This window comes from Rhipicephalus microplus, chromosome 2 (genome assembly GCF_043290135.1).
Source record: "Rhipicephalus microplus isolate Deutch F79 chromosome 2, USDA_Rmic, whole genome shotgun sequence".
NCBI classification, from domain to species: domain Eukaryota; kingdom Metazoa; phylum Arthropoda; class Arachnida; order Ixodida; family Ixodidae; genus Rhipicephalus; species Rhipicephalus microplus.
Genome location: NC_134701.1, coordinates 278,231,734 through 278,245,088, shown reverse-complemented (window position 1 = coordinate 278,245,088; position 13,355 = coordinate 278,231,734). Strand labels below are relative to the sequence as shown.

General features: G+C 47.5%; 1 protein-coding gene across 1 annotated transcript in view; it reads right to left on the bottom strand.

Moving 5' to 3' along the window:
• Positions 1-1,361: 1,361 nt before the first annotated feature.
• Positions 1,362-13,355, bottom strand: part of LOC119179415 (proton channel OtopLc-like) — a 51,783-nt gene continuing 39,789 nt past the window's right edge. Inside the window, exons 4-7 of the mRNA XM_075882087.1 lie at positions 4,665-4,956; positions 3,449-3,609; positions 3,214-3,388; positions 1,362-2,875 (exon numbers count right to left, since the gene is read on the bottom strand). Of these exons, the coding sequence (XP_075738202.1) occupies positions 1,938-2,875; positions 3,214-3,388; positions 3,449-3,609; positions 4,665-4,956 (1,566 nt within the window). The 3' untranslated portion in view covers positions 1,362-1,937. The remainder of the gene's footprint in view (positions 2,876-3,213; positions 3,389-3,448; positions 3,610-4,664; positions 4,957-13,355) is intronic.

The following is a 13,355-nucleotide window of genomic DNA, read 5'->3' as shown; positions in this document are numbered from 1 at the left end:
TAGCCAGAAATTTTTCAGGGGGGAGTGGGGTTCGACCATACTTAATGTAAGTTTCGGGGAAAAAAAAAGTTCACTCCCCCCTCCCCCTGGCTACAATCTTGAATGCTAGTAAGCTTTTCAAAGCCTCAAAAATTGTCCACTTTGAGGACTTTTTTTGTGCGAAAAGCTCAAAGTTGTCTATTTTTTGTAGCTCTGTTAACCGACGTCGCTTAAGCTGATGCTGGAATTTGTGAAATGAGCTCCATAAAGGGACACAAATTTTTTTTTTTATTTATAAACAATGACTTGTACCATAAGAACTCTAATACCATAAGTTTCACTGTTATAACTTTATGTTAGTGGAAAAAAATTAAGGTTCGAATTTCATTTGAGAATGTTGTGCTAAATCTTTGCGCTTCATGTCAAAATTTCGGAATGTGTATTTCGTATTTTCATATTGGCTCGATGAAATTTTCTGAAACTTTGTATGCTACGTCTATGGCACTGACAAATGACAATGTACCTCATTTTTATCGATACGTAGGACCCAGTAGGCACCTTCAAATATGACGTCACATTGTTGCGAGAGTTTGTCACATTGTTGCGAGAATTGCACGGTTGGCATCTCTACGTGCATTTTCTTTCCGAAAGTTTTCTTGCTTAGCAAAAGTCATGTCGTGGCAAGAGTGTTGTTTAGCATCTCTAAAAAAACAATGGAGCTGTGTAGTGCCTTGTTTCTCTTTTTCTTCTTTTTTATTTCCCATTCTTTCCCACTCTTATCTTTCTTGCCTGCGGTAGTTCATAAAGTGAAGCAGAAGTTACCGACAGCTTAGACAACTTTGCTCTTAGAAAGTGGTTAAGGTCATAATGCATGCTGGCGTAGCTAGGGACGTAGCTTTTTGCCCCTTTTCATCCCACCACACCCTCTGTGTAGCTTTTAGCACGCTCGCTGGTACAAAGAGAGAGAGGCAACTCTGCTCATACTTGGATTCCAAATGCCCGAACCACAAGTTCGAGTTTCAACGTGGCATGTAAACTGTGTCGCATCGCATTCCTACGGAGGGAAACTGCGCACCACGCACAGTCGCGTAATGCTTGCGTGGTTATGTTTTAAAATTTTCAGCGGCAGTCTATTCGTAAGGCAATAAACTCCTTCACTGAATCCTTGCTTAAGTGATGAGGATTCTGAAGAGGGAGTATAGCTGAGAGAGAGAAAGAGCAGAGCACACACAACTTGTCAGAATATTTCTCCAGTGACACTTTCTTATGTACACTTGGCAACACACCCGAAATACACTGTATAAAACCAGTGCTGGAGGCTTTCTTTGTTCAACAGATGTCTTGACGTGGATGTCGCATCATCGCCATAAAGACTGCCGGACTGAATGACAAACACATCTTTATTTGTCATATCGACACAAAGGAACATATGGCAAGTGAGCAGCTTTGATGTATGAATCGTCTGCAGAAGAGAAGGTTCCGGTACTACTTGTATTGCTGCAGGCAATGAGTGTGGACAATGATCAAACATTCATGCAAGTAATGGTTATTAACCTATATGTACACGAGCGCATCACATACACAACTATGATATGTACATTTGAATGAGCAGCCATTCATCATGATAAAAAAACTTGCACTGACTATGCATGACAATGTAAACTAGCAATGTACGCTTATTGTCAAGACAGGAGGGGCTCGAATGCTAGCCATTTATAATATACAATCATGCACTCAATATAACACCACAGCTGAATTCTACATCTATTAATGGTAAAAAATTGAGCCTAAGAAAGCAGTAACTCCAGAGTGTTGCCTTTTCCGCATTCTCACCGAGCACTGGCATAAAAGTTTGCTGCCATGCTGCAAACAACACAGTTGTGTATGCCACAAATAGAGACATTACAGCACCCAACAATTTCATTTGTACGCTACTCGAGTATTTGGCTCATTAATTTTCAATTACCCATGTTCCTGTAAGAGTTCTTCCAGACCTCGGCGAAGGTTACAGACGAGTGAAAACGGTAGAAAATGCTGAGAGGTAGCGAGGCACGTATGATGACTGTCCAAGCCATGAACCCGTAGAAGCCAAGTTGCACGGGGCTAGCCTCAACCTTTTGCTTCTCAAAGGTGTAAATGATCCAGAGCGTAAGATTTCCGATGAGCAAGAACGTGATGACCTGCCGGCCCGGCTTGCTGTGGTCGTGCTCGGGCAGGTATGTCATACGGCAGGTTATGTCCGCAATAAACAGCGACTGCATCGTCACCTGGACGATAGTCAGAATGCTGGTGACCATAACCAGAAGGTTCGGGATGTGGTCTTTGGGCAGCAGGCTTCCGGCTATGATGCCAAACATGGCATAAACGTAGAGTCCGAATGCAGCCACACTGAGCAGTATGCTGCGTAAGTGATCCTTCCGGTCGGGGTGAAATCGAAGCGACTTGATGCGGAAGAAACCGATCGTTATGGCCCCGATGGTCAGCACCTTGATGCCGCAATGCGAAAGGTCAGACAGGTAGATGGCCAGCATCGCGTATCGCTCATGCTGGATCAGCACGAAGAAAACAATGAGACAGATGGTAGAACAGACGAGCACCAGGAGGCCAAAGAACAGACCCTTGCTGGAGCCTGTGCAGTTGACCTTGGAGCCCGCCTGGAGGCTGGACGTGCGCGATATGCCATCGTCGTGGCTGTTCTCGACGTGGTAGACGGGATCCTTGCCGATGTTCTTCCACATGACATACAGCACGGCCGCGCTGATGAGGCTATACTCGACAATGAATGGGTACAGGAACGGAGACGAGTCGGACACAATGGTGCCCATGATGTCCTGCTTTTCACACGGGTTGGTGAAGTTCTGCGACGTGTTTTCCTGGGAAAAGCGGCTTCGCTGCACTGTAAAGAGAATGGGAAACAGTGATTTGCTATTTCGGTTATGTTCAAACAGTGAAAAAAAAAAACCTTAGGTAACGTTCTGTCCTAAGGAGAAATGGTTGAGGAAAAGGAGGTTCGTGTTAGACCACGTGACTTAAGCACGTGGCCTCATACTTATTACATGCCAGGCACGCCAATGAAAAATTTTTTGTCTTACTACAACTTAAATCCTATACATCGTCTGGATCAATGTCGCCTGTAGAAACAACACAATTATCACTCTTGTTAGGCTTAGATGTCATATTGCGCAATTTCATCAAGACTGTAGTGACAGTGTATGTAGTCCAGGCACCACTTACCCCTGAAGGGCAATATTAGCTCTTCCAGTGTGCTGCCACGACCATTTTTGAGGTGGTGCTCGTTGATTTCCTGCAGAGTCTCTTTTCCAAGAGTGCGTATCCAAACGCATATGTTGGTGGCCACGACGTGCATGAGGCCGAACCTGGCGACCACTTTAAACTTGTGGATGTTCAGCTGAAGTTGGAAAGACATACGTCACAGTCTGTGCTGGTCAGGCAGCAGTGTCGTACTCACCCTTGCATTCATGAAGATAAAGTACATTTGAGCAAACGTGAAAACCATTTGCAGGACCGGGTTGATTCCTAGCAGTACGCTGTAGCAAGGCGACGTGGATGGAATCTCGAAGAACGAGCCGAACTCCAAGCCGTTGTACACCATTGTCCCCAGACCGAAAGCTGCACAGTAGAGGGTAGAACATGTCAGGAGTATGAAGTATGCAAAATAACTTGTTTTCGCTGAAGAAATCTGCTTTCAAGTTTGTGCAACAAGCATTGAAAGCTGCACGAGTTGGTGCGAGTTTGCCTTTAAGTGCTTCCTCGCTCTGGTCAATAAGTTGGTCAGCGCTCGTAAGTGTATTTCTGTTCTTTTGTGTCCCGTCTGTGTTGCGCAGTCGGCTTTCAAGTGTCATATCGTCGGTAATTAAATCTTTGCATGCGCACCGCCATAGAATGCAGCAAAACAGTTCCACTCCACGTCATCAGTGTAAAACGTATGTAGGATTTGTGTGTGCAGTTTTTCTCAGGTGGTGTTGTCCACTGCTGTTGTCTGTATTCGATTCCACTAGTCTTGTTTATGGTTTACTTTAAGATTGGGGGGCGCCAGGGTTTCTCCCTTACTTGGAGGGAGGGTCAGCTACTACCAGAGGTCCCCGGACAGCGTGTCAGCCCATGCTTGCATGAAAACGCGAAAATGCTTTAATTCAAACAATCCCTCTTCTACATATCTGCTAAAATTGCTGACAGAAATCACAGAAATTTATGCTACATCTCCCATTCCTTTCATCATGTGTTCGCCTGCTAAAATTATCAAGCATGTACACCACACCGCACCTAAATGCAGAGCCTCGCTGTTTGCCATCCACAAGTATATCCTATATATAGCTTTGCAATAGCATGTCTATTAATATGCTATTGCGACTTCCATATTGTGTGCTTGGACCACCCAAATTGCTTCTGAGGGTCAAACAACGCATCGTGCAAAAGATTTTGGAAGTTGTGTCGCAGCTATAGCTATGTGGATTCGTGTGCGTTCTGTAAACTCGAATTAGTTCACAGTTAAACTCACGCGGCCACTGTATTGTGGGTATAGCGTCAAGGACCGTGGTGCGCATGCGCGTCCGTTGCAAGCGTATACGTGAACTATACGCACGGAAAAGAGTTGGCATGCGTATGTCGGGTCTTCTACTGGCACTTGGCCATCAGCTAAGCTGTTCAACCCTTATGACGCGTACCAATGGCGCCGATCCTTAGGAAGAGGCTTCCGTGACTGCGGTCGTTTTCGGAGATGCGCTGTTTCTTGAGCCTGGGTGGCACGCCACCGCTCTGGGCGCCCACGGAGGCGGCGTCCATTCCCTTGTTGGGCTGTGCCTTGTCGCCCACGGTGCGTCGCAAGTTCTCGAGGATTGTGATCTTCTTGGGGCACTTGTACGGGCCGCCGGAACCAGCCGGAGGGCGCCGCAGCAGGTAGATGTACACGTACAGCAGGAACAGCAGGCTCACGCTGTACAGGTACATGTAGAAGCCCTGCGTGTGCATTGAGAGGTCAAGTACTTCGCCGAATTTTCAGAACGCTTTATGGGGGACCGTTCCACTTTTTTTTTTTTTGCAATCGTCTCCTTAGTACACAGGGCGCCAATAAGGTGCCACGTTTACGAAATACTGGTATCTTCATTTTTAACATGAAGTAGAGGTATATACTTTATAAAAAAAGACATTATATCAAAAGACTAAAGTGATAGAGAGAGAGTGGATGGGCGCAAGTGGCCTCTCCCTTCTCACTTGGCCGCAAACTTGCGCCAAACCCCGGCCGCCGCCAAATTTACTTTAACCTCCTTGGTTGCCCCAGCTTTTTTAGGGGCGATCTTAGGGTCTAGGCTTGTCTCCACTGTGCGTTGTCCGTTGTACGGCACATAACATTCAAGGTATCACTATGCGCCCACCGTAACTTTCGTGAAGTAGGGAAGCATTGCTGATAGGCAAGTTACCCGCTACTTATATGCATTAGGCGCACTTTGGAAGAAAATTCCTGGAAGATATGTACAGAGGATCAACTGCCACCACAGTGCTCCAAGAAGAAAGCGACAGACTACCAATCAAGAAGGGTGTAAGACAAGGGGATCCAATCTCTCCAATACTATTTACCGCGCACTAACAGTAGGTTTTCAGAAGGGTTAGGGATAAGAGTTAATGGATAGTACCTTAGTAACCTGCTCTACGCAGATGACATTGCTTTGCTGAGTAACTCAGCGGACAAATAGCAACTCATGATTACTGAATTAGACAAGGAGAGCAGGAAGGCAGGTCTTAAAGTTAATCTGCAGAAAACGAAAGTAATGTACAACAACCTCGGAAGACAGCAGCGCTTCGAGATTGGCAACAGTCCACTTAAAGTTGTTAAAGACTTACGTCTACTTAGGTCAGGTAATAACCGCGGAGCCGAACCACGAGATTGAAGTACTTAGAGGAATGATAATGGGGTGGAGCACATTCGGCAAGCACTTTCAAATCATGACTGATAGATTGCCACTATCCCTCAAGAGGAAGGTAGATAACAGCTGTATTTTGCTGGTACTTACCTGCGGAGTAGAAACCTGGAGGCTTACAAAGAGGGTTCAGCTTAAATTGAGGACGACGCAGCGAGCGATGGAAAGGGAATTGATTGAATGATTGATTGATTGATATGTGGGGTTTAACGTCCCAAAACCACCATATGATTATGAGAGACGCCGTAGTGGAGGGCTCCGGAAATTTCGACCACCTGGGGTTCTTTAACGTGCACCCAAATCTGAGCACACGGGCCTACAACATTTCCGCCTCCATCGGAAATGCAGCCGCCGCAGCCGGGATACGAACCTGCGACCTGCGGGTCAGCAGCCGAGTACCTTAGCCACTAGACCTCCGCGGCGGGGCGTAGGTGGGCGTAAAAGAGGGCAGAGTGGATCAGGGAACAAAGCGGGGTTAAGGATATCATAGTTGAAATCAAGAAGAAGAAGTGGGCATGGGCCGGGCAGGCAGGATAACCGCTGGTCATTAAGGATAACTGACTGGATTCTCAGCGAAGGCAAGCTGGTTAGTGGGAGACAAAGTTAAGTGGGCAGATGAGATTAGGAAGTTTGCGGGTACAAAATGGCAGCAGCAAGCACGGGACAGAGTTGAGTGGCGGATCATGGGAGAGGCCTTTGTCCTGCAGTAGACGTAATCAGGCTGATGATGATGATGTGCACTTTGTGCTGTGACTTATGATGAAAAATAAGCGCGTTCCCGAAAAACACATTCTCTTTCTGCCATGGATGAAAACGAACGCTAACGCTCCCTCGCCAGCGAAAGGCAACGCCGAGAGGTAGAAAAAAAAAAAGACTAATTATTCAGTGGACGACTATAGCCCCGAGAGGGGAGGTTCAAGCAGTCAACACAACGATAGACGTTCAGAAAACGGTGCAACGCCTTTCTAGAAACATACCCGACGACGCAGCCATCGACGTGTACATAAAGCGAGAGGTGATAAGCAAGCCCATGTACAAGTTCAGCATACGGTCAAGAAACGAAACATTCACGCGTGGTTGACGTACCCAAGACTCACTCCTCCTTTTTTAAAAAATACCTAAAAATAAAGCAAACGTGCATAGACTTTGTCCTAACCAGCTTCACGCTAGATGCCATCGAAGAACCATTGGCTCTATACATTTCACGGACCACAAATCAGTAATAATGAAGGCAAAACAGAATGCAGAACTCTACAGAGCGTAAAAGTGATGGCCAATAAAACATTTTATATACTGTACACACGTGGTGTCACCCATTTACATGCGCGAGTGGTCGGGTGAATCAACTCCCCACTACATCGGCTCATGATTCACTTCGTGAAGACGCGTGGATTGTTTTTGTTTTTTTAATGTGGACTTGTATTCGTATTTCAGAAGTATATAATGTACTGTTCGAACGAACCGTGCGCAAACTCCCATGCCTTTTATCCCTACAATAACGTCGAAGCTGTTTAAGTTGGCCGTAATTTATGCGTCATATCAGAAACCGGGCATGTGTCGTGTTTGTGGTTTTACTCGAACCCCTCTGCGCTGGTAACATCTACCGGAGAAACCTACAGCATCATACAGACGACCGAGCAGCAACCTAGAAACAACCTTCATCACCAACCCAGAAGCAACCGTAGTCTTCAGCATATGCGTGCGCAGGGTTTTCTTTCAGGGAGCCGAAGGACCGTCGCAGCGCACCCTCTCCTCGTTAAATCAATGTACAGAGCAGACTTTCGCCCTTTTAAGTCAACGTATATAGCAGACTTTGCGCCCCCCTCTTTTGGGCAACTAGGAAAGAGAGCGCCCCACCTGCCCCCCCTCGAGCGCTCGAAGATGTTCTTAAGAATCGTAAGGCATGCGCGGTTTATGATCGACCTCCATGGCTTGGCGCCGCTTGGACGCGTGAGACATTGCGGCTGAGCCTACCCCGATTTCTTCCGGGTCAGCGCTCCCAGAGATGCGCCAAGACCGGCGAAAACACGAAAGTCGTTGTTCGAGTTCTCGAGGGCCATCGGCGCCCCTCGTAAAAACCCCTTTGAACACGCCCGACCGAGTGACGGCTTAAGAAGCGCTGTTGGCAGTCGAGGCTGATTGCCTTGTTCGACATGCTACGAGACGCGCCGAACATAACGTCTGGGTTTCGTCCGTGGATACGTTTCCCACGTTCTACGAGGTGCCTGCATGGCGACAGTTTTCGACAAGCCGTGGCCTGCCCAGCGCCGCTGACCACGAGAAGTCAACGCGACACCTGAATACACAAGTTTATCTGCACGTAGGGCCCGAAGTCTTCGAGCTGTGCGGTGTCGTGCGCGTTGGGTCGTGTCTTCTCCCTCGCCATGGGACGAACTGATGTGCCTCTTTCCTGGGTCAGAAAAGAGGCGGTGTTTCGCCTTCCCATTTTGTGCGCGGAGGTGAAGACCACAGTTACATTGGAATGTCCTGGCTTCAATAGTTTTTTCCCCACAGGGAATCTTGGGAAGAAGGCATAAAACGCGAGCGTCGAGGCGCTCCAGACAAGCTTTCATAAAGCTTCCATCAAGATCTCCCGTGATTCTACCAGCAATCATGTAACCACGCTACCTTGAATCTGTAAATAATGTAAATAAACGCTGCTGTTAACAGCTCCGGCTACTCCGCTCGTCATCTTCCCGAGGCTTTGGCTGGCTCCGGACCTTTGGGCGGACCCCCGACTACATCAGCGCAAGCTTCGTCAATTTCGAATGAAGGCGCTCTGTGGCTTGTCTTTTCGTGAAACGCCGCAAGTCATGTCACTTGTGTCCGGTCATCGCCTTACTTTTGCTTGTATTGTTTGGTGTTCGTCTGTTTCTATCTGTGCACAGGAAAACCGCAATATCAACCTTTCGTTTGCCTGGCAAGCGTAAACTCTGGTGCAGCCAGTACGGCGCTCTTCTGGCAGGCAGGCGAGCGCCTCTTTATAGTTTGAGAAAAGAACAGATTAGCACCATTTATAGCACGCAGATAAACTGTCTAAGTGCGTATGTTCAGAACGAATGCTGATCTTCTGAGCAGATGCTGCTTCGGCGCGCTTTGATCCAAATTAAGCCGCTTCCTTGTCAAGGTAGTTCCGCTCTGACCTAACAGAACGGTTGCAGTTCGCAAGTGTTGGGTGCGATCAGTTTCAATTTCTACCTTCCAAAAAATGACTGTCATGAATTGGCACAAATAACAACTTTCTAATACAGCATAATAATATTAATTGTTGGGATTTAACGTCCCAAAACTGCCACACGATTATGAGAAACGCCGTTGTGGAAGGCTCTAAAAATTTTGACCACCTAGGGCTCTTTAACGTGCGCGCAAATCAGAGCACACGGGCCTCAGGCATTTTCACTTCCATCGAAAATGCGGCCGACCGGAAAAGTCGGCCGACCGAAGTGCGGCCGACTCGGCTGCTGGGATCAGCAGCCGAGTGCCTTAGCCACTATACCACCGTGGCAGGTAACGATTTAATACTATAAACAACTTCCATTAAAAGAATATTTAAAAGTTAATTGACAAGTTTTTTTGTTTATTAGTCTTGTAGACGTCACTTTAGTCGCAGCGAAGTGGTTGCGCCTCGACATAGTACGTGAAAGCGACAGGAGCCCGACATGTCATAGGTCTTTAATTTTAAAATGTGTATTGTCTAAGAAACAAAAACGCTATATCTAACCTGACTCCAGTTATTGTATGTAGTTCCGATGCTCCTCGATAAATGTGAACAGCATTTGAAAAAGTAAACGCGCACAGCATGTACTGTTGATGAATGAATAGTTTTCGAGCAGATGCGACGACGCCTTTGTTGCCACGAGTACTGCTGCTTCACCACAATTAAAGTATTACTGCAGCGAAGCCAACTCCCTTGGTACAAGCATGGCCCTTCAAGGACCAAAGCAAGCGCCTGTCAAAAGCAGAGCGTCAGAACTGCGGCAAGATATCGAAGGCACAGGTTTTATCATTTACGGAAGGTAAAGAAATGAAGAGGCAAAATCTTCCGACTCGCAATGCCCGTGTCGTGTTGTGACATAACTGTGAATGAGCGCAATACATTACTGGAGGTTAACTCCTTGAGAGTGTTGGTGTTTACTAGTTAGTGGACGAGCAAAATCTTCCGACTCGCAATGCCCGTGTCGTGTTGTGACATAACTGTGAATGAGCGCAATACATTACTGGAGGTTAACTCCTTGAGAGTGTTGGTGTTTACTAGTTAGTGGACGAGCTGTGTGCCTGTATTTTCCCCCGTACTTCTGTTTATTTTTCATTTTCGAGCTTAGCGCTATTACAATATCTTTCACCCAACTGTACATCGTGCGTAGAGTGTCGTATTCGCTACGCATCGTATTCGCAACACCCGTAATTAGCGCCGGCGATGCGCAGTCTCTGGTTGAATTTCTTACGCATCGTTGATTGGCTGAAATACATTCCGCACCGTTGAGTTAGCGATTCAGCCATGGTGATAAAGCGAACAAAGCTACACGAAATAAGTGAGCCGATAAGCGGGGAGAATCAGTAATCAATGAGGCGCGCTACGACAGAAACAGGTCTCGCTACAAATCGAATTGCAACAGCTGCAGTAACGACAAACGCGCAGAGCCAACAGGTAACTATCAAAGTGTGCGCAAAAAAAAAAAAAAGTTCTGTGAGATCATTCATTTGCTTTTCGCGCTTCCGTCGTCGTCGTTATTTTACGTGACGACGGACCGAATCCGGATTTGTCGTGGACGCGGACAGCTAATCCGCGGATGGTCCGCCTGCAGGCGCATCCACACGACGGACGGTGTCCTAGGGGAAAACAGCCGGATTACCCTCGACAGCAGATTCGGCGCTCACCTGCGCCCGCTGGCAGCAGACCGGTTTGAGAGTATTCAACATGGATGCCCGCAAGAAGCGAAGCTTGGCTGCGATGTCTGTCGTGTTGTGACAAATGAACGAGTAGTGTTATTCTTTCAGGAGAAAAGAAAGTTGCTAGCAGGATATTCTTTCAACTACATTATTCCCCACTTGTAGAACTTATAACCGTGTCTCCCACCTTTTTTTTTTTTTTTTTAGAAGCGGCACGTCGCCGTTTGCAGAAGTTGGAATATTTCACCACCATTACGGCTAAGAATCTCGCGTGTTAAGCGACGGCGGCGACATTTCCCGAACCACCAATAGTGATTTCTGCATATTTAATCACCTGAGAACAAAGTCTCCGGAAACTAAGTAAACAATGCTCAAGCGTAGATGATGCCGACCAGTCATGCAGCTGTCCGCGAGCCATGGAGGACATGCCGCGAGCAGACGAAAAGTGTACTGGTTGCCACCGACCCCAAGCTATTCCGCTGAAGTACCGGCTCTCCCCCGCCAGAATCCCGATGTGAGAAACAGGTTGCGGTCATCCGTCCGCGAGCCGCGCGGACGAGTCGCGGACGAGGGGAATCGCTGATGTGACGTCACGTGGCGCGCCGTCCGTCCCGCCACATCGGGATTCGGTCCGTCGTCTGAATGCACCATAAAAAGGCTCCCCAGGCGCGCGACGCTCTCCCCTCGGAAGCGTGGCTTCGCCGATGAACCTCCTCACCCCACAGCGGCGGCCGGGCAAGCACTGGAAAGTTCTAGAAGAAAAGGGGCGTGTTCTGCCGGGTTGAGTCATCGGTCGGGGACGGCCCTCGTACAGTCTCGCGCCTCTCCCCAGCCTTCGCTGCGTATCACGCCGACGAAATGACGAGAACTTTCTGGAATGTGGCGCGGAAGGTATTTAACCGAGCAGCCGAGGTGAGAGTTTAGGAGAAGACGGAAGTTAACGCCAGAGCGCGTAAGGATTCCGCCGTGTAGTCGGCGAAGGTTTTGTCCGTAGGGACAAAGCAGGAGAAGACGGAAGTTAGCGCCAGAGCGCGAAGGGATCCCGCCGTGTAGTCGGCGAAGGTTTTGTCGGTAGAGACAAAGCAGGAGATGAAGAGGATTTCCACCTGAAGGGTGAAGGCTCGAGCTACAGGCAAGAGCGTGTGTCTACCGCTATCGAGCGAGGACGCGTGGCAACAGCTGCGTGTGTGAAGCCGACGTGTTTCCGGCGAAGAAGTTTGAAGCCTGGAGAGTGGCCTATTGAAGACGTGAGGTTTCCTGGAAAAGAAACTTCGGGGGCCGCGGAACGACAACAACACTAGACTTTGAGTGAGTGATTCTCGGAAGAGTATCATCTAGACTTTGGTACCAAGAACTTTGGACTGAATAGGTTTTCTATCTCTTTAGTCTTTAAATGTCTTGGTTGTTCAATGCATGCGACTGCATTGTAGTGCGTATTGTTGTCTGTGTCCGTTGTTTCGAGTGAGGCTGATTGTACTGTGTAGTACGTAGTTTGTTTGGTGACATATTGTACTCAACTATTGTGGAGTGTGCATTCTTGTTTATTGTTTTCGATCTGCCATTATTGAGAATATAATTTTGTTTGTTTATCAACTCTCGGCTCAGACTTGTTCTTTGGGCCACAGCCGGCGTCTGCTGGCGCGCCAAAAAGGACCACTTCTAAATTGTCCACGCTTTCGCGGTGCGGTTCGGGGGGCTGATACTTCGGCCCTTGGAATTAGCCCGGCGATCGCCTTCCGAATTAACGGGACCTGTGTGACAACGACACAAAGTTTCCGCAATTGTTAAATCGTAATGGACGACAAAAGGAATCAATATATCCAATTCGTTTGCTCGCGATTTCAAAAACGATTTTCTATCCTTTTTTCTTTGATACGTTGACAGGAAAAGTAGATATACTTCCACGTGTACTTGCAAGAAGTCAATGGCTTCAAACTCCGGTTTCGATATCGCTTTGGAATTTTGTCTTTTGTGCAGTGTGGCAATGCTGACAACATTTTCGAATGGAAATGTTTTTGAAAGTTTTATTGCCACCCCCCCAAAACATTTGTGGAGGCTTGTGTACTTTTTTATGTCACTATAAGTAGCTAGGTAATAGTTACGCTAGGTAAATAGATGCATTAAATAAATTTGAGGGCTGGGCTAGTTAGTGACTGATCATTTTCCAAGCTCATATCGACACGTGCCCCAATCATTATTATTTTTGGGTGCACAAAATTAGATATTGGATAAGCTTTCATCTCTGTGAAGGGGTCAGCGTGGGTGCACATCTATGACGTATTTTTCTGAAATGAATTTAGTTGAGAGTGTAGCGAGTGACGTGTCCTTGTCCCTGCTGTCCATGTTTAAAATTGTGCTACTCAACCTTACGGTAAAATGAAGAGGCAATCACGCAATTGGAACACCCCGCCGTGGTGGTCTAGTGGCTAAGATACTCGGCTGCTGACCCGCAGGTCGCGGGATCGAATCCCGGCTGGGGCGGCTGCATTTCCAAAGGAGGCGGAAAAGGTGCAGGCCCATGTGCTCAGATTCGGGTGCACGTTGAAGAAC